The sequence below is a fragment of the Argopecten irradians genome, chromosome 12 (assembly GCF_041381155.1).
Source record: "Argopecten irradians isolate NY chromosome 12, Ai_NY, whole genome shotgun sequence".
Taxonomy (NCBI): domain Eukaryota; kingdom Metazoa; phylum Mollusca; class Bivalvia; order Pectinida; family Pectinidae; genus Argopecten; species Argopecten irradians.
The window spans coordinates 38834442-38856756 of NC_091145.1; the positions used below are offsets into that span (position 1 = coordinate 38834442).

The following is a 22315-nucleotide window of genomic DNA, read 5'->3' on the forward strand; positions in this document are numbered from 1 at the left end:
TGCTAGAATAAAGGGCTACCAAGTTTGTTCAAATGAATGATATTGACTTTCATCCACTTGGTCAATAAGGCTGTAATCTTTAAATGATATCTTGTCAATAACTAAGAGGCCTACAGACCTGATATTGGATCTGTAGTATGCATGCATGAAAGGCTACCAAGTTTGTTCGAATGTTTGACCTTAACTAGCTCTGGAGTATAAGCAACATACTCAATTTCCAGGTGAAAAAAATTGTGGTACGAAGACCTGCAAAGCAGATAAAGTATAAAAGTATAAGTTCTCTCACAAGTCATTCACACGGTGATATAAATGGACAGAAATGGACATATTATATTTACATGATGAATACGTTTAATGAACACTTTCATACAGATACTTACCAGGGCTTCTTGCCTCTTTGTGACAATGGTGAATTGAATGCTGGGGTTGAGCTCGACAGGGACGTCCGTTCCTGTCGAGAGGTGAAGTGAGAGTGCGGTGGGGAGAGGCCGGTGATTAGAGTGTGGACAAGTGGTCCGTGCGGCACGTGCACTTCACATACATTTAAATGACGAATGGCGCGATGATTTAAAATGATGTAAACAACACCTGGCTACATATACACAAGAAAATATGTTAGTCATTATATAGCTGTGAGTCTGATTGGCCCAACCTTGTGGTGAATATGACATTATCAATGGTGGAATTGTATAATGTCACCAACACTGGAAGATCAGAATAAACTCAAATGATGTCATGTCTTTAATCTCAGTATTTTATACCCATCATGTCTAACCCCTGTATTTCTTACCTGAATGTCTTCAGACACAACCTTGGGAGCCACTGAAGATGCAGAGCCGTCCACCTCTACTAGTAACAAGCCAAGCACAGCCTTGACACCACATTTGTTACCTGTGGAGGAGGATTATGAAGGGGCCGCTGTGAAATGGACTTCTGGGGAGGTCGTGAAGGTCAAGATCAGTAATACTAGCTGTCTGGATCTACCTCCACAACTCAGCATGCCGGAGACACAAGGCAAACCACAAATGACACCATCAAGGTCATTGATCACCATACGAAGGTCATGTGCATCAGATGCCGAGAATTTGAAACATTTCAAGTTTCAGGACAATTTTGTGATTTCTAGTTGTAACATCAGGATGCAGGTCAAACAGGAAGAGGAAGGGACTCAAGGGAAGAGAGCTGTGTCTGAGCTCATGAAGGAGGTGCTAATGAGCCAAGAGGAAATTAAACGGATCGTTCATAAACTGACAAGGACCCTACCTTTTGAGGTGTGAGAACTGCTTACAACTGATATCTAAATCAATATGTCTATGAATAGATCTCAATCCCCCATCATGAAAAGAAGGAGAGACTTATAGTGAAATTGTCTGTTTTATTGTCTCTGACTTTAATATGTTGACCTACATCAAAATTTAAGCTTGTGGGGCTGTGACCTATATTGACCTACATCAAAGTTAAAGCTTGTGGGGCTGTGATCTAAAATTTGGACTTTAACCTATGTCAAATGTAAAGATTATGTGGGGCTGTGACCTATGTTGACCTACATCAAAGTTAAAGCTTATGTGGGGCTGTGACCTATATTGACCTACATCAAAATTAAAGCTTGTGGGGCTGTGATCTATATTGACCTACATCAAAATTAAAGCTTGTGGGGCTGTGATCTAAAATTTGGACTTTAACGTATGTCAAATGTAAAGATTATGTGGGGTTGTGACCCATGTTTGACCTACATTAAAGTTAAAGCTTGTGGGGCTGTGATCTAAAATTTGGACTTTAACGTATGTCAAATGTAAAGATTATGTGGGGCTGTGACCCATGTTGACCTACATCAAAGTTAAAGCTTGTGGGGCTGTGATCTAAAATTTGGACTTTAAAGTATGTCAAATGTAAAGATTATGTGGGGCTGTGACCCATGTTGACCTACATCAAAGTTAAAGCTTGTGGGGCTGTGATCTAAAATTTGGACTTTAACGTATGTCAAATGTAAAGATTATGTGGGGTTGTGACCTATTTTGACCTACATCAAAACTAAAGCTTATGTGGGGCTGTGACCTATGTTGACCTACATCAAAACTAAAGCTTATGTGGGGCTGTGACCTACAATTTGAACTTTAACGTATGTCAAATGTAAAGATTATGTGGGGCTGTGACCTATGTTGACCTACATTAAAGTTAAAGCTTATGTGGGGCTGTGACCTATGTTGACCTTCATTAAAGTTAAAGCTTATGTGGGGCTGTGACCTATGTTGACCTACATCAAAACTAAAGCTTATGTGGGGCTGTGACCTACAATTTGAACTTTAACGTATGTAAAATGTAAATATTATATGGGGCTGTGACCTACAATTTGAACTTTAACGTATGTAAAATGTAAATATTATATGGGGCTGTGACCTTCAATTTGAACTTTAATGTATGTCAAATGTAAAGATTATGTGCGGCTGTGACCTTCAATTTGAACTTTAACGTATGTAAGATGTAAAAATTAAATTATATGAGGCTGTGACCTACAATTTGAACTTTAACCTACATCAAAGGTTTAGTGATGATTTGATGTTGAGAAATTTTTCGTTACAGCTTGACATTGACCTTATATGGAAAAGTGTAGCCCTGCCTTTATTGGGTCCCTGCCAGCAGCTGTATAACATCATTGACAGGCACGGCAGTCGAGGGATGACCAGATTTGATTTACAGGTAAGGGAGACGACTTGACTGTATATTGATTGTTATAACAACAGCATGTTTTGTTGGGGTATCCATAACCAGTTTGTGTTATCAAGTTATAACCATAAAGATGAATAAACAGAGTTTACCTTGAAACATAATGAATACCATGAATTTATAATGCTGAACGTGATTTTATAATTAATGCCATGATTTTATTATGCTGAACGTGATTTTATAATTAATACCATGAATTTATAATGCTGAACGTGATTTTATAATGCTGAATGTGATTTTATAATTAATACCATGAATTTATAATGCTGAACGTGATTTTATAATGCTGAATGTGATTTTATAATTAATACCATGAATTTATAATGCTGAACGTGATTTTATAATGCTGAATGTGATTTATATCCTTTCAATCACTGCAGATCCTGTTTATTTGTATATGCATTTTTGTCAGAAGAAAATATGCAAATAACAGGAATATTCAAGCAGAGGTTTGCTCTTGATATTTACTTGAGAATAGTCCAATTACCTGTTAAATTTGTTGATAGTTTGCTAAAAAAGAACAATAAAACATATTCTCCTAATTCTGAAGCTAAGATAGAATAAATGTAATCGGGATCCGGGGGCTATAAGTTTTATGTTGTGTCCATCTGACCTTTTCCGGGCTCTATTTCCTAGAGAATAAGGCGATAAAACTTCAAAAGATTGTCCAGGCTTCTTTAAATTACTTAAATGAATACATTGAAACATCGACCTTATGGTACATGCAATGGAGAACTTAAATTGAAGCTTGTTTAAAAAATAATCATACAAGGTTTTTGTCAGAAAGGTTTTGTTTATATTTCCATAGATGAATCCATCGGATCATAAATGTTAGGAAAACTACTGAAATGATATGTAAAACTTATCTTATTACATACATTTGTCTTGTCTTACGATCATGATTAAACTTCAAGGGCCTTACTTGCAGTTTTGTCACAGGAAATTTGCCAGGCCTAAAATGTGTACAGAAACTCTTCTGGTATAGTTACTGATACTGCGAATTATCTTGATAATTTTTCAGAAATTAATGTAAATATTTTGTAGGAGATGTTTGGTGGTGAAGATTGGTATGTTACCTGTATAAACCTCCTGGAAGAGAAGATTGCGGTTAGTATTATTGCATGGTTTTTATTGTTCAGTTCGGTTGTAGAGTTACTATATTTACCTATTTCAATGTTACCATCATATATTTTCCGGAATTATGACATTGCTGTACATGAATTGATTTTCTAATTGATTTAAAATGAACAGTCAATGATCAACATCTCGACCATGATAGATAAATAGAATGTTCACTAGGAAGCAAGTCATTCTACACATTTAAAGTTAACTACTCTACCTGTAAATTTCTCTCGTTTAGAGATTATTTGACCTGACAGAAACACTGGTTGTGAAGCTTTTGATAGTGAATTAAAATTATTTTATTTAGAAAAATTAAACACACACACACACACACACACACGTATTCAGCTGCGTTCGTTGTATCAAAGTATTTAACTTTCATATATCATTAAGAAGATTTGCAGTTGCAGCATTTCAGCAGATGTTTTTAGCTGTGAAAAAGGTATGATTTTTGTTTACAAGAAAATATTGTTGTTGGTATAAATATTACTATAAAGTTGAACCTTGTTAAATGATTTAACTTGTAAATATGTACTATCTCAGGAGCTTTATTGATAAACTGATTTAACGAGGTTTGATTATAACCCCGATATATAACCCTAGTGTAACAAGGTTTGAATGTGATGTATAACATTCGACTCTGTTATCACCAGACACAAGTGACAGGGTTTCATCACTTCTTAACAGCAGTCTAGATGGAACAGATTGAATTTATACAATTGTTATGATTTAGTGTAGTCCTCGTGTCTCTGTAGCATCATCAAATAGTTTCTATATAGCTTTCTGTATGGAATAAAATTTCCCTGAAATAAATAAATAAAAGTTCATAGACCTGATGTAAAACACTATCTATTATATAATTATCAATGTTAAGTCAGAATGGCAAATATTGAAACAAATTAGAATTTATTCTACCTTGATCACTTCCCTATGGGACAATACTATATCTTGTATAATTCATATGGACATATTCATAGCAAAGAGTATAGTTAATATATCATGCTTGGGAGATATCAAATGTGTATGGATGTAAAATGTGCGGCACCGACTCCATAACAAAATACTCAGCTGTTTTATTGGAACAAATTTCAAATCTTTGATATAAAGAAGTAACAGATGAAACAATGTGTGGAACTGTGTGTGACCAGACAATTGTGTATTGATTGGACACAATTTATACACTTCTCTATGCTTAAATGTGGCCAGATTCAGAAAATATACAGCTTTGCTTAGTGTAAACATTTGCTTGAGAACATTGCCTAGTGAGAAGAGATGCTGATTTAAATTGTGGGATCTGAAGAGCACAGACCTGTGACGCTGATATGTTTGTAAGTATTTTAGTAGGAGGAGATTTATCTGTAGACAACTGATCCTAAATTAGTATTGTTCCACTTGTTGTTGAACCCTTCACACATTGGTCAGACACAAGGTGAACAGGTTGATTCATATGGCTGTCAAAGACAACATGATTGTATAACACTTTTTTTTTTTAAACACAAAAACATTTAATACCCCAGACATGTTATACATCTGAAGGCTGCCAAGGTAGGACCCTTGAGGTCAGCCTTCAAAACTATAAACAAATGTCCCCACACAGGAGGGCTCTCAGTCACCACACCACTTACATACATGTACTAGATGACTCATCACATTCATACCATAAACATAGACATTAATCACAAAACAACATCACTTTCACTCCATCTTTCATAGGCTCTTTATGATTAATGAATAGATCAACAAATTGAAATTTAACAACTGTACTAGAAAACCAGATCAGCATATAAATGTATAACACTGCACTGTGTTTTGTATTTTATGTATTATTAATATTAATACATGTTCACGTCTTGTTTCCTGACAATCTAAGATATGTTTTGGAATAGAAATATTGGCCTCATTGGTGTTTATATAGCTTTGATCAACAATCTGATTAGTTCAGAGGTCTTTTAAACATGATTGGTTTGTCTCAGAGATCTTTTAAACATGATTAGCTTGTCTCAGAGATCTTTTAAACATGATTGGCTTGTCTCAGAGATCTTTTAAACATGATTGGCTTGTCTCAGAGATCTTTTAAACATGATTGGCTTGTCTCAGAGATCTTTTAAACATGATTGGCTTGTCTCAGAGATCTTTTAAACATGATTGGCTTGTCTCAGAGATCTTTTAAACATGATTGGCTTGTCTCTGAGGTCTGGCATGATTTGCTCGTTTCTGAGATGTTTTAAACATGATTGGCTTGTCTCAGAGATCTTTTAAACATGATTGGCTTGTCTCAGAGATCTTTTAAACATGATTGGCTTGTCTCAGAGATCTTTTAAACATGATTGGCTTGTCTCTGAGGTCTGGCATGATTTGCTCGTTTCTGAGATGTTTTAAACATGATTTTAAACATGATTGGCTTGTCTCAGAGATCTTTTAAACATGATTGGCTTGTCTCAGAGATCTTTTAAACATGATTGGCTTGTCTCAGAGATCTTTTAAACATGATTGGCTTGTCTCTGAGGTCTGGCATGATTTGCTCGTTTCTGAGATGTTTTAAACATGATTGGCTTGTCTCAGAGATCTTTTAAACATGATTGGCTTGTCTCAGAGATCTTTTAAACATGATTGGCTTGTCTCAGATAGCTTTTAAACATGATTGGCTTGTCTCTGAGGTCTGGCATGATTTGCTCGTTTCTGAGATGTTTTAAACATGATTTGCTCGTCTCAGAGATCTTTTTAACATGAGCTTGTTTGTTGTTCCTTCAGAAGTTTATTGCACCAAGATGATAACTAAGCTTTCAGTAGATAATTTTGATCAGATTGACACTTCAGTAATCTTGTTAATTTGGTTTCCTGTAGTTACACATTATCACACAAAACTCTGGTCCCTGTAGGCTTTAGTTACAGTCGTGTAACCAATTCTATTGTTATCAATAAAATGATGTCTGTATCTTTTATTTTAGGGAACACTGAAAACACTTTTACTTAAAGGATCTGAAAAGCAGTGGCACTGGATTTGGTAAGTGAAAGAGCTAGATATATATATAAGTAAAAAAGTAACATGTCCATGTCATGGTTTCCAATTATTAAAAAACACAACAATAAAACAGTTGTTATACCTTCCTAGCGCTTTTGCGGCTCATGCTGTTCTTCAGGAGATTTGAATTGTTTTATTTGTAAATCATGACGTCATAGTACAATGACATCAAAGTAAAATTAGGTCATAATATGGTACACAAAAACATGTGAATGATTCTAGAAGAAACTAACAAACACATGAGGACAAAATGATAATTAATGTGAAGGTTTTTAGTAAATCTGATCAATTAGTCAGCAAGCTTTAGGATGAACCTGATAATTAAGTATCCTTAGACAGCAAGCTTTAGGATGAATCTGATCACTTAGTATCCCTTGTCAGCAAGCTTTAGGATGAAACTGATCATGAAGTATCCTTAGACAGCAAGCTTTAGGATGAAACTGATCATTAAGTATCCCTAGTCAGCAAGCTTTAGGATGAAACTGATCATTAAGTATCCTTAGACAGCAAGCTTTAGGATGAATCTGATCACTTAGTATCCCTTGTCAGCAAGCTTTAGGATGAAACTGATCATTAAGTATCCTTAGACAGCAAGCTTTAGGATGAAACTGATCATTAAGTATCCCTAGTCAGCAAGCTTTAGGATGAAACTGATCATTAAGTATCCTTAGACAGCAAGCTTTAGGATGAATCTGATCACTTAGTATCCCTTGTCAGCAAGCTTTAGAATGAACCTGATATAGGATATTCCTTATATGGTAGTTTCTACAAAGACAAGATATAATAACATCCTTGCCATAGCTGTACATAATGTTTATAGTAGAATTTTAAAATTATATTGTCACTAAGTTGATGTGATCACTGATTACAGTTCATTAGATATTGATAGATTGATAGTCTTGTTTTATTGTATATAATATCTGGGATATTGATGTGATCACTGATTACAGTTCATTAGATATTGATAGATTGATAGTCTTGTTTTATTGTATATAATATCTGGGATATTGATGTGATCACTGATTACAGTCTTGTTTTATTGTATATAATATCTGGGATATTGATGTGATCACTGATTACAGTTCATTAGATATTGATAGATTGATAGTCTTGTTTTATTGTATATAATATCTGGGATATTGATGTGATCACTGATTACACAGTCTTGTTTTATTGTATATAATATCTGGGATATTGATGTGATCACTGATTACAGTTCATTAGATATTGATAGATTGATAGTCTTGTTTTATTGTATATAATATCTGGGATATTGATGTGATCACTGATTACAGTTCATTAGATATTGATAGATTGATAGTCTTGTTTTATTGTATATAATATCTGGGATATTGATGTGATCACTGATTACAGTTCATTAGATATTGATAGATTGATAGTCTTGTTTTATTGTATATAATATCTGGGATATTGATGTGATCACTGATTACAGTTCATTAGATATTGATGTGATCACTGATTACAGTCTTGTTTTATTGTATATAATATCTGGGATATTGATGTGATCACTGATTACAGTCTTGTTTTATTGTATATAATATCTGGGATATTGATGTGATCACTGATTACAGTTCATTAGATATTGATAGATTGATAGTCTTTGTTTTATTGTATATAATATCTGGGATATTGATGTGATTGATACTGATCGTAGTGTTGATGTGTTATTGTCTGTATTATTTGGGAGGTTGGTGATAATGTTGTCTGACTTTGTCGCCAGACTAGGGTATACTGCCAGCCAAATGAAGATCTATCTGTGTGGAGACTATAACGCCGGACACTTTGTCTTGTTGTAGTTGGAAATATATGTCTGTTTGACAAAGGTGTACAACACAAGTAAGACAAGCCTGGCAGGAGGTTTCTTGAAATGTGAATAATAGAAAATTGTCTAAGGAAAGTGCACTTTTGTCCCCATCTTGTACTCATGTTATTGGGGATATATTACTTTGTATGGCATTTCAGAGCTGGATTTTATTGAGGCGTTGATTAGAAATCTAGCTAACCTTTAACCCACAGAACTGTACTGTAGATTAGGACTGGAGTAATTAGTCACCCACTAGAACTACTAGACAGATTAGATTGTGTTGGTGTCCCAAGAGGTCGTAACCTTTCCTCTTCTGGCCCGCTGATCTAACAGGGAGGCGATAATTCATCTATTCTGATCTTATCTCTGAACGTATTGAGGCATTTGATTGAATTTGTAGAACTCAATGCTTGGTTCAGAAAACAGTGATGTGATGTGTTCTGATTGGTTGAGGAATTGTTATGTGATGTTATTTGATTGGTTGAGGAATTTTTATGTGATGTTATTTGATTGGTTGAGGAATTGTTATGTGGTGTTATTTGATTGGTTGAGGGATTTTTATGTGATGTTATTTGATTGGTTGACAGGTTCAGTATTATGATGGAATCTAATTGGTTAAAGTAGTTATGATGCTATGTAATCTGATTGGTTGAAAGGGTTGTGATAATATAGAATCTGATTAGATGACAAGTCATCTGCATGGATCTTATTTAATTTAGATCTGATTTGAAGATAAGTTATTTGTATGGAACCTGTTTTATCAAGATTTGATTGGATAACAAGTTATCTGAATGGAACCTGTTTTATTTAGATCTGATTGGATGACAAGTTATCGTATGGATCCTGTTTTATTTAGATCTGATTGGATGACAAGTTATCTGTATGGATCCTGTTTTATTTAGATCTGATTGGATGACAAGTTATCGTATGGATCCTGTTTTATTTAGATCTCATTGGATGACAAGTTATCTGTATGGATCCTGTTTTATTTAGATCTGATTGGATGACAAGTTATCTGAATGGAACCTGTTTTATTTAGATCTGATTGGATGACAAGTTATCTGAATGGATCCTGTTTTATTTAGATCTAATTGGATGACAAGTTATCTGAATGGAACCCGTTTATTTGGATCTAGTTGGATGACAAGTTATCTGTATGGATCCTGTTTTATTTAGATCTAATTGGATGACAAGTTATCTGTAAGGATCCTGTTTTATTTAGATCTGATTGGATGACAAGTTATCCATATGAAACCTGTTTTATTTAGATAGTTTGGTATGAACTTTGTGTAGTTAAGCCTTTTAAGACCGTAACAGTTAACAATAACAATGACGACATTAATACAATGACGTCATCCATAACTACTGTTGCTAATCATCGGAAGAGGTAAGTAAAAGCGCTTAACGCTTACGCTAAGTAGTAGAAAGATAATTCTTTTCTGTGTTATCTACTCATCATATCTGATTGGATGACAAATTATCTGCATGGATCCTGTTTTATTTAGATGTGATATAAAGCTCTATGGTACAGGATTTTTTTTATTTGTTAATGTTATAAAAAATTTTTTTTATTTGTTAATGTTATAAAAATCTTAAATCAAACTGATGAAATTTTATCTGATTGTAATTGTTTCTCTCCTAAAATGGTTGCAGGGTTATGATGGCGCTGTAGAGCCTAAGGAACGTAATCTATTACTGCTGTACTTGAGCATTAGGTAAAGTGCATGGTAACTGCCTTACGTAATTATACATCATCTTATTTACTTTTTACATGCATTTCCCTATTTAGTTACTCTTATTTTTAGTAGCAGGAAATGTTTATGCCAAATAAAATTACCTTAAGGTAGAGTCATAAATCTTTCACTTAACTCTGGCGACATATGGAAGTTAACAATGGGGTTCTTGCTTGTAATTTTTATGTCAAAACTAATTTTTCCTTGTCAAAACTACACATTAAAGTTTAATTAGAATCGGAATCATCAAAGGAATGCACAGTTTTAAAATAATCCAATAGAGTTTTAAAATTTGTGTATGCCACTTAAAAGTGAACAGTGCTAATTAGCACTTTAATTGTTTTTCCAAAGTGAATGAGAAGTTTTTACCAACAAACACTAAGGGGAGATAATTAGCTATAATTTTAAACATCCACATCCTCTGCTGTCAGAAACAGACAATGACTTGTACTGTAGCTCATTAAATTATCATTGGTTCACTGCGAATTACATGTAATTAAATGTCTTCTTCAACATTACTCATACGCAACTAAAATGCTGTGGATTTGGAAAAGTTTTACAATACAGAAGAAGTTGAGCTGCTGTATAAATATTTGTAGCTACATTTCATTTTCATGGTTTAAGAGTATGGTAATATGTGAATATAATTTTTATTTGTTTTATGTACATGATATCATAGCGACTATGAAAACTAGAAATGCTACACAATAGAAATTTCATGTTATACTTGTGTCTATGGTGTTTTGACCCATTGAAGACATTTTGCTACAATATACTTGTTTGATCTAATTATCTGATGTGCATTGCACTGTGATTAGGTCACTATGATGGGGCTGCGGTGGCCGAGTGGTTAAGATGTCCCAACAAATTACCACAAGCCCTCCACCTCTGGGTCGCGAGTTCGAATCACATGTGGGGCAGTTGCCAAGCACTGACCCTGGTTTTTCCCAGGGTACTCTGGGTTTCCTCCACCATCTAACCTGGCACGTCCTTAAATGACTCTAGCTGTTAATAGGGCGTTACACTAATACAAAAAAAAAGTCACTATGACCTAATGTACATAGTGATACGGTCGCCTTCTAGCTTTGTGCTAGGGGGAATTTCCCTTTAGCTCAGTCGGTAGAGCGGCAGATCAGTAAGCCAGTAACATTTGGTGTCGAAGACCACACCAAGCGAAAGTTATATAAGATCGAGAGGCTTCATTGGAGACTGAACCTTGGTTGGTCTGTGTTCGGGGGTGAACAGGTCTATGGTCGGGGGCGAACGCATTTGAAAGGGGGGAGAGGTGTAGCAGGTCGCGGGTTCGAGCCTGGCTCGCGGCACACTACTCTTGCCCTGTTACACTCCGATGAAATTGAAAAATAGGGATATCAATGCTTATGATTAATTTTATAATCTATTTGATAAAATAAAGTATGCTTATTGTACCATATTATATGATTTTTCAAGGGTTTCTTTTCCCAAATCAATATGCATCATCAATGTCTCCATTTTCAGATTTTTTTTTTGATAGTGGTATGCGAAAAAAGTATTGGCCAATCAGAAAGCAAGATTTAGTATGGAAACAAAGAAAAAGTCATTATAACATTATGAAACTTATAATAATTGATAAAGTTTTACTAACAGTTTACATTGGATGGTGTATGATATTGTGATGTTATTGAAACCACTTTGTTTAAATCAGCAATGGAAACACTTCAATATTTTTTCACGAAAATCATTAATCACCCAGCATATATGAATGCACATGTATACTGTAAAGTAACTTTATTTTGAGACAACTAGATTTTGTGATCTACAATTGAAATTAAGTTCATGAAAGTTAACATTTGTAGATTTAGAAATTGATTGGGAATTTATATCTGTATGAATGATGAAGATATTATTTAGTGCAAAAAACACTGTTAACAATTTAACTTGGATTTAGAAATACGCGAAAGTAAATAGCACATGAAATAAAGATGTTTAACAGTGTATAACAAATTAATGGTAAAAATACCAAGCACTGCCAAGATGATTTCTCCCTATCCATAGTTACCTACTCTGACCAAGTCTGCTTCGGTATTCATGATCTTACTAGTGATTGTAGAGCTGTATGTAAGTAACTGTAAAACAGACATTCTAGTCATCCACACACATACATTTACATAATCCACCAAAAAGACATTCCAGTCATCCACACACATACATTTACATAATCCACCAAACAGACAATCCAGTCATCCACACACATACATTTACATAATCCACCAAACAGACATTCCAGTCATCCACACACATACATTTACATAATGCACCAAACAGACATTCCAGTCATCCACACACATACATTTACATAATGCACCAAACAGACATTCCAGTCATCCACACACATACATTTACATAATCCACCAAACAGACATTCCAGTCATCCACACACATACATTTACATAATGCACCAGACACAACCAGTCATCCACACACATCATTTACCACCAACAGACATTCAGTCATTTACATAATTACCATATCCACAGACATTCCAGTCATCCACACACATACATTTACATAATCCACCAAGCAGACATTCCAGTCATCCACACACATACATTTACATAATCCACCAAACAGACATTCCAGTCATCCACACACACATACATTTACATAATCCACCAAGCAGACATTCCAGTCATCCACACACATACATTTACATAATCCACCAAGCAGACATTCCAGTCATCCACACACATACATTTACATAATCCACCAAACAGACATTCCAGTCATCCACACACATACATTTACATAATCCACCAAACAGACATTCCAGTCATCCACACACATACATTTACATAATCCACCAGACAGACATTCCAGTCATCCACACACATACATTTACATAATCCACCAGACAGACATTCCAGTCATCCACACACACATACATTTACATAATCCACCAGACAGACATTCCAGTCATCCACACACTTACATTTACATAATCCTCCAAGCAGACAGTCCAGTCATCCACACACATACATTTACATAATCCACCAAACAGACATTCCAGTCATCCACACACATACATTTACATAATCCACCAAACAGACATTCCAGTCATCCACACACATACATTTACATAATCCACCAGACAGACATTCCAGTCATCCACACACACTTACATTTACATAATCCTCCAAGCAGACATTCCAGTCATCCACACACATACATTTACATAATCCACCAAACAGACATTCCAGTCATCCACACACATACATTTACATAATCCACCAAACAGACATTCCAGTCATCCACACACATACATTTACATAATCCACCAAACAGACATTCCAGTCATCCACACACTTACATTTACATAATCCTCCAAGCAGACAGTCCAGTCATCCACACACATACATTTACATAATCCACCAAACAGACATTCCAGTCATCCACACACATACATTTACATAATCCACCAAACAGACATTCCAGTCATCCACACACATACATTTACATAATCCACCAAACAGACATTCCAGTCATCCACACACATACATTTACATAATCCACCAAACAGACAATCCAGTCATCCACACACATACATTTACATAATCCACCAAACAGACATTCCAGTCATCCACACACATACATTTACATAATCCACCAGACAGACATTCCAGTCATCCACACACATACATTTACATAATCCACCAAACAGACATTCCAGTCATCCACACACATACATTTACATAATCCACCAAACAGACATTCCAGTCATCCACACACATACATTTACATAATCCACCAAACAGACAATCCAGTCATCCACACACATACATTTACATAATCCACCAAACAGACATTCCAGTCATCCCCACACATACATTTACATAATCCACCAAACAGACATTTCCAGTCATCCACACACATACATTTACATAATCCACCAAACAGACAATCCAGTCATCCACACACATACATTTACATAATCACCAAACAGACATTCCAGTCATCCACACACATACATTTACATAATCCCCAGACCAAACAGACATTCCAGTCATCCACACACATACATTTACATAATCCACCAAACAGACATTCCAGTCATCCACACACATACATTTACATAATCCACCAAACAGACATTCCAGTCATCCACACACATACATTTACATAATCCACCAAACAGACATTCCAGTCATCCACACACATACATTTACATAATCCACCAAACAGACATTCCAGTCATCCACACACATACATTTACATAATCCACCAAACAGACATTCCAGTCATCCGCACACATACATTTACATAATCCACCAAACAGACATTCCAGTCATCCACACACATACATTTACATAATCCACCAAACAGACATTCCAGTCATCCACACACATACATTTACATAATCCACCAAACAGACAATCCAGTCATCCACACACATACATTTACATAATCCACCAAACAGACATTCCAGTCATCCACACACATACATTTACATAATCCACCAAACAGACAATTCACTCATCCACACACATACATTTACATAATCCACCAAACAGACAATCCAGTCATCCACACACATACATTTACATAATCCACCAAACAGACATTCCAGTCATCCACACACATACATTTACATAATCCACCAAACAGACAATTCACTCATCCACACACATACATTTACATAATCCACCAAACAGACAATTCCACTCATCCACACACATACATTTACATAATCCACCAAACAGACAATTCCAGTCATCCACACACATACATTTACATAATCCATCAAACAGACGTTCCAGTCATCTGCACACATACATTTACATAATCCACCAAACAGACATTCCAGTCATCCACACACATACATTTACATAATCCACCAAACAGACAATCCAGTCATCCACACACATACATTTACATAATCCACCAAACAGACATTCCAGTCATCCGCACACATACATTTACATAATCCACCAAACAGACATTCCAGTCATCCACACACATACATTTACATAATCCACCAAACAGACATTCCAGTCATCCACACACATACATTTACATAATGCACCAAACAGACAATCCAGTCATCCACACACATACATTTACATAATCCACCAAACAGACATTCCAGTCATCCGCACACATACATTTACATAATCCACCAAACAGACATTCCAGTCATCCACACACATACATTTACATAATCCACCAAACAGACATTCCAGTCATCCACACACATACATTTACATAATCCAACAAAAGCAGACATTCCAGTCATCCACACACATACATTTACATAATCCACCAAACAGACATTCCAGTCATCCCACACACATACATTTACATAATCCACCAAACAGACATTCCAGTTGTCCACACACATACATTTACATAATCCATCAGACAGACATTCCAGTCATCCACACACATACATTTACATAATCCACCAAACAGACAATCCACTCATCCACACACATACATTTACATAATCCAACAAACAGACATTCCAGTTGTCCACACACATACATTTACATAATCCACCAAACAGACATTCCAGTCATCCACACACATACATTTACATAATCCACCAAACAGACAATTCACTCATCCACACACATACATTTACATAATCCACCAAACAGACATTCCAGTCATCCACACACATACATTTACATAATCCACCAAACAGACATTCCAGTCATCCACACACATACATTTACATAATCCAGTCATCCACACACATACATTTACATAATCCAGTCATCCACACACATACATTTACATAATCCACCAAACAGACATTCCAGTGTCCACACACATACATTTACATAATCCACCAAACAGACATTCCAGTCATCCGCACACATACATTTACATAATCCACCAAACAGACAATTCCAGTCATCCACACACATACATTTACATAATCCACCAAACAGACAATTCAGTCATCCACACATACATTTACATAATCCAACAACAGACAATTTCCGTCATCCGCACACATACATTTACATAATCTAACAAACAGACCATCCAGTCATGCGCACACATGCATTTACATAATCCAACAAACAGACAATCCAGTCATCCACACACATACATTTACATAATCCAGTCATCCACACACATACATTTACATAATCCACCAAACAGACATTCCAGTCATCCACACACATACATTTACATAATCCACCAAACAGACATTCCAGTCATCCACACACATACATTTACATAATCCACCAAACAGACATTCCAGTCATCCACACACATACATTTACATAATCCACCAAACAGACATTCCAGTCATCCACACACATACATTTACATAATCCACCAAACAGACAATCCAGTCATCCACACACATACATTTACATATTCCAACAATAAACAATTAAAGATTGTAGACAGTAAACGACCATATATAGAGTTACTACCCTGGACCAATCAACTAACGTCAGTGAGTTGACGTAACTATTACCCTTAATTATACTGTCCACAATATGATAGGGTGGGTAATCATCGTAAACATTGTCCCAAAGAAGAACAATATACAGACTTAAACACTCCATGAATTTTCAAAACCTATCCCTGGTTTAGGTGTGCTAAGTATATATACTTTGGATGTATTGGTGTGTTTTAGGATTGTATGTGTCAATAGTTAGAGTACAATAAAGCCAGGGTTAGACAAAACAATAACCACAATATCCAGAGTACAGTAAGGTCAAGGTCAGTCAATTTAATTATCACAGTATCTGGAGTACAGTAAGGTCAAGGTCAGTCAATATAATAATCACAGTATCCAGAGTACAGTAAGGTCAAGGTCAGTCAATTTAATAATCACAGTATCTGGAGTACAGTAAGGTTAAGGTCAGTCAATATAATAATCACAGTATCCAGAGTACAGTAAGGTCAAGGTCAGTCAATAGAATAATCACAGTAACTGGAGTACAGTAAGGTCAAGGTTAGTCAATAGAATAATCACTGTATCCAGAGTACAGTAAGGTCAAGGTCAGTCAATAGAATAATCATAGTATCTGGAGTACAGTAAGGTCAAGATCAGTCAATAGAATATTCACAGTATCTGGAGTACAGTCAGGTCAAGGTCAATCAATAGAATATTCACAGTATCTGGAGTACAGTAAGGTCAGTCCATAGAATTATCACAGTATCTGGAGTACAGTCAGGTCAAGGTCAGTCCATAGAATAATCACAGTATTTGGAGTACAGTAAGGTCAAGGTCATTTAATAGAATAATCACATTATCAGTGTCTAGAGCACAGTAAGGTCAAGGTTAGTCAATAGAATAATCACAGTATCTGGAGTACAGTAAGGTCAAGGTCAGTCCATAGAATAATCACATAATCTGGAGTAAGGTAATGTCAAGGTCAGTCAATAGAATAATCACATTATAAGTGTCTAGAGCACAGTAAGGTCAAGGTTAGTCAATAGAATAATAACATTATCAGTGTCTAGAGCAGAGTAAGGTCAAGGTTAGTCAATAGAATAATCACATCAAGAGTATAGTAAGGTCAAGGTCAGTCAAAAGAATAATTAATAGAATAATAGAATAATTAGTATCTGGAGTACAGCAAGGTCTGTGATCATTCTAGATAACAGAAATGTCAAGGTTAGTCAATAGAATAATCACAGTATCCAGAATATAGTAAAGTCAAGGTTAGAAAATAGAATAATCTCAATATTATAGATGGTACTTTCCTACACTATACAGTCAAATCTGTGTAAACAAAACGTTCTTTATAGCCAGATGGTTTGATACACAGGTCAAATTATGTTATAAATGGCACCTGAATGTATATATATATAATTGGTGCTGGAATAAAAATTGTGTCCCTTCGCTGACAATTGCTCTATATTCCCCTATACTATTGGGGTAAGACTGAAATGTTCTGAAATGTAAATGATTTTACTTGAGGTATGCTGATAAATACACAACTGGATAAAGATCCTGACTAAAGACTTGGATAGACCCTCTAATATCTGCAGTTTCTATGGTTTATCCTGTACAATCACATGACCATGGTGTAATTTATTGGGTGAAAAATTTAATTTACCCAAGTTTTGATGTATGGTATTGGAAATAAAAGTTTAAAATGTTTTGCTTGAAGAATGATCATGGCAGAGATGGTGCTGACAATTTGATGGATATATGGTGGGCTGTGGATCCATTACAACGGACATGGTTATTACTGTAGATGGTAGACTGAGCAGCCGGCCTTCTCTGTGACTTCGGTGGGGTATTAACCTATGATAATAAACCAATCAGAAAATATCTTTATAGTGCCCCATGGAATTGTGGGTGGAACAGGAGGCTTTGGATTTCTGTCAAGTTAGGAGTTGTTTTAGGTACTTATGGAGAGGCTATTATCCAGAGACATTATGTTGGTGCGGATGTAAATTTTGTTTTATTTTTTCATTAATGAAATTGTAATATTTTGATACCAAAGTATCTTGGCCAAAATATGAAGTGGCATGAACTGAAATTTACTATAAAATTATAAACTTTATTTTACAACGATTGAGAAACAAATGACTTAAATTATATAAATCACTTTCAACTGGCCAGATGTAAGCACAGGATAGGTCATGGTCATAGATCAGGAGTGGGAGGAAGCCAGAGTGCCTGGAGAAAACCGACATGATTATGACCTTTTCATGTCTGTGCCAGCTAAAGGATGAAAGATGAATAACTCAACCATTAAACCATCCAATCACCTGAAAATAAAACAGTCAAACATAAAGTACACCTCAGTATAGTGCAATCCTGTTATTGACTTAGAAAAATATGCAAATAACAAACCTCATTTCAATGGGAGGAGTTGGAATTTTGCTCCTACTTATATACATTATACAAGAAGATTTTACCATTTTCATTTTTAAAGATAATCATGAAGGTATCTGACTTTATTTAGGTAAATGGTGAGCATGCTTACTCTCTCTTTGGTGATGGTGTGAAATAGAGCCTAGTTCGGTGGTTAATTGGTAAAATCATTATTAGCTCTTAGGGAATATAAAGTCTGATTTTTGTTACGATTTCGTGGATGGTATTTCGTTTTATGATCATCATGGTGACTCCCACAGATTACTCCACAATAGAGTTAAATTTTATGGCAGCAGTGATAATTTTGACGGGACTATTTTTGTTGCATCAATAAGAGAATTGTGGGATTGATGGTTATAATCAGTGTTTTATGGCTCGATGTTATTAGATATTCTGCTGTCTATAAGGAAGTGTCAGCTCAGGGATATCTGCATCTGAATGTGTAGGTGGTTAAACTAATGGAATAGGGCCAGACAATCAGTGGACACAGCACCTCAGAACCAGGCTAAGCATTTGACAGATATCATACACAGTACCTCAGAACCAGGCTAAGCATTTGACAGATATCATACACAGTACCTCAGAACCAGGCTAAGCATTTGACAGATATCATACACAGTACCTCAGAACCAGGCTAAGCATTTGACAGATATCATACACAGTACCTCAGAACCAGGCTAAGCATTTGACAGATAATACAAAGTACCTCAGAACCAGGCTAAGCATTTGACAGATCATACACAGTACCTCAGAACCAGGCTAAGCATTTGACAGATCATACAAAGTACCTCAGAACCAGGCTAAGCATTTCTCAGATCACTCAAAGGACCTCAAAACCAGGCTAAGCATTTGACAGATCATACACTGTACCTCAGAACCAGGCTAAGCATTTCTCAGATCATTCATAGGACCTCAGAAATGTGCTTAACATTTCTCAGATCAGTCAAAGAACCTCAAAACTGGTCTAAATATTTCTCAGATCACATTTTGTCAAGGTACTTTAGAACAAGACTAAACATTTATTAGATCAGTCAAAGAACCTCAGAACCAGGCTAAAGGTTTCTCAGATCACATTTTGTCAAAGTTCCTCAGAGCCAGGCTAAACATTTCTCATATCAGTCAAGGAACCTCAGAACCAGGTTTAACATTTCTCAGATTACATAAATACATGATACCACAGTAGTTTCCTCAAAACTTAGTTATGTATCAGAATATAACAGCGAGAGATGTAGGTAACACAGACTTTGTGTGAAACAGCTTACATCCGTTGTCTCCTCTGATATTGAGTTACCATTCAGCAAGATTTCATTTTTTTGCAGACAGCACTTCCAATAAAATATTGATGTTTTCATTGCAGTTTCACATTCTTGGAATTTTTCAGTTTGTAGAATTGATTTTCTTGAAATAAAAAGGAAAAAAAAAACCCATTTCGATAACGGATTACATTTGGCTTTCTCAGCCTTGACATGCAGAGGCGGTGGTAAAGAACAGGATATTGTAGTCGGCAGCTTAGCGTGTTTGGCGTAATCTGATCCAAAAATAGTGTTTTTATCTTTATTATTATCTCTCTGACCAGAATAATACTACGATCTAAATATTGACAAATATTTTTAGTGACATCGACCTTCAAATCGCCCTTCTGTTTATTAGTTTTGGCGGAAACTAATATTCACTCAAAAAGTAAGATGTTGACTTGAAGAGTAAGCGGTACAGTGTTTCCTTGACAGAGGCTATGAAGATGAAAATTTGGAATGGAGACGTTTTATGTTACACATATTGTAAATAATGTTCCATTTGGAACATTTATGCCATGTTATTCAATCTTCGAAAATAAAACTTAATTGAAACTGCAATAAATGGCAATGGTACTGGGAGGGCATTGTGACTGTTTGTCATAAGTAGTATCTTTACTGTAATGGTCCTCATTTTGTTGACTCCATCAAATGAATCGACATATCAACACTTATGTATGATAACTTACCAGTGACACTATTTCCAGTACAGAAAACACATTTCTACCAAAATCACTGCTATCCCTCACACCTAGACCTGACCAAGTGTACTTGTCGCCGTGGGATATCTCATTTTCCCTTCATAATGATTCCACATTAGTCATTCTTCTTACTTTCGTGTCATTTTTACGAGTTCAGGCATCAGCAGGCTTCCTTGTTATAACCGGGTAGTGTTGGCTTTATTATATTAGAGGGAAATGTCATCCATGAACTTCTAGGACCTGACCTGGCAAGTGGACACTTGTGTCACAACTTCATGTATGGCTGCCATCAATCATAGTCCTAATAATTATGTTAAAAAACAACGGGAAATGTTTTTGATATGGCATCATGGAGTCCTGTTCTTTTGTAAAATGTTTTTTTTATAGCCTTTGGGTTGTTCCTGAATTTATCTTTAATTGATACCTAATGTTGAACAATCCAGTGGTGGCGAGATAAGCGTACCAGTGTCTCTGTGATAGGTGTAGTATAGACAATTGATGTGTTTCCTCTAGAAAACAAATTGCACAATTCCTTTTCATTTTAGATAAGAAAACCATTTGTTAGGAATAAATGTGAAACAATGTCTATATGCTAGAAAAATTATGTTATGACAAATTGAAAAGTTTTGTATAGCGGAATTTCATGTTCCATTTTCATGTATTTGTCCTTGACTATGGTAATTGTTAATGTGACTATATAGACCACCAGGTTGTAAAATACCCGTCGGCACCAATCAATCCGTGAATCTCCGTAACGTAATTCATATCGTGGCTCTGTTTTTGCTGAGTCCTGTAGATGTTGATTTTTTTAATTAGTGCCCCACACCAGAGATATTGGAACCCGTAGTAATCACTTTGTCCATCTGTCTTTCCATTAACGTGTCCACAATGGGATTCCAGAAATTTCCTCAAAATGACACTTTGTGTTAGCAGATACAGTAGTAGATGTGCATTTGGAGTATTGGATTTTTCCTTCGAAATCCAACATAGGCGTTGTGACCTTGAGAGGGGTCAACATTTTAAAATCAGTATTGGTATAAGAGAGATATATCGTATATGATGG

General features: G+C 35.6%; 2 protein-coding genes across 2 annotated transcripts in view; both read left to right on the forward strand.

The window, feature by feature from the left end:
- Positions 1–22315, forward strand: part of LOC138304940 (general transcription factor 3C polypeptide 1-like) — a 363966-nt gene that overhangs the window by 11521 nt on the left and 330130 nt on the right. The window contains exons 8-10 of the mRNA XM_069245355.1: positions 805–1271; positions 2581–2697; positions 3769–3831. Coding sequence (XP_069101456.1) covers positions 805–1271; positions 2581–2697; positions 3769–3831 — 647 coding nt within the window. The remainder of the gene's footprint in view (positions 1–804; positions 1272–2580; positions 2698–3768; positions 3832–22315) is intronic.
- The window catches only part of LOC138304941 (FMRFamide receptor-like), a 312390-nt gene continuing 293922 nt past the window's right edge, over positions 3848–22315 (forward strand). The window contains exons 1-2 of the mRNA XM_069245357.1: positions 3848–5174; positions 6795–6850. The gene's annotated coding sequence lies outside the window, so the exon portion shown is untranslated. The remainder of the gene's footprint in view (positions 5175–6794; positions 6851–22315) is intronic.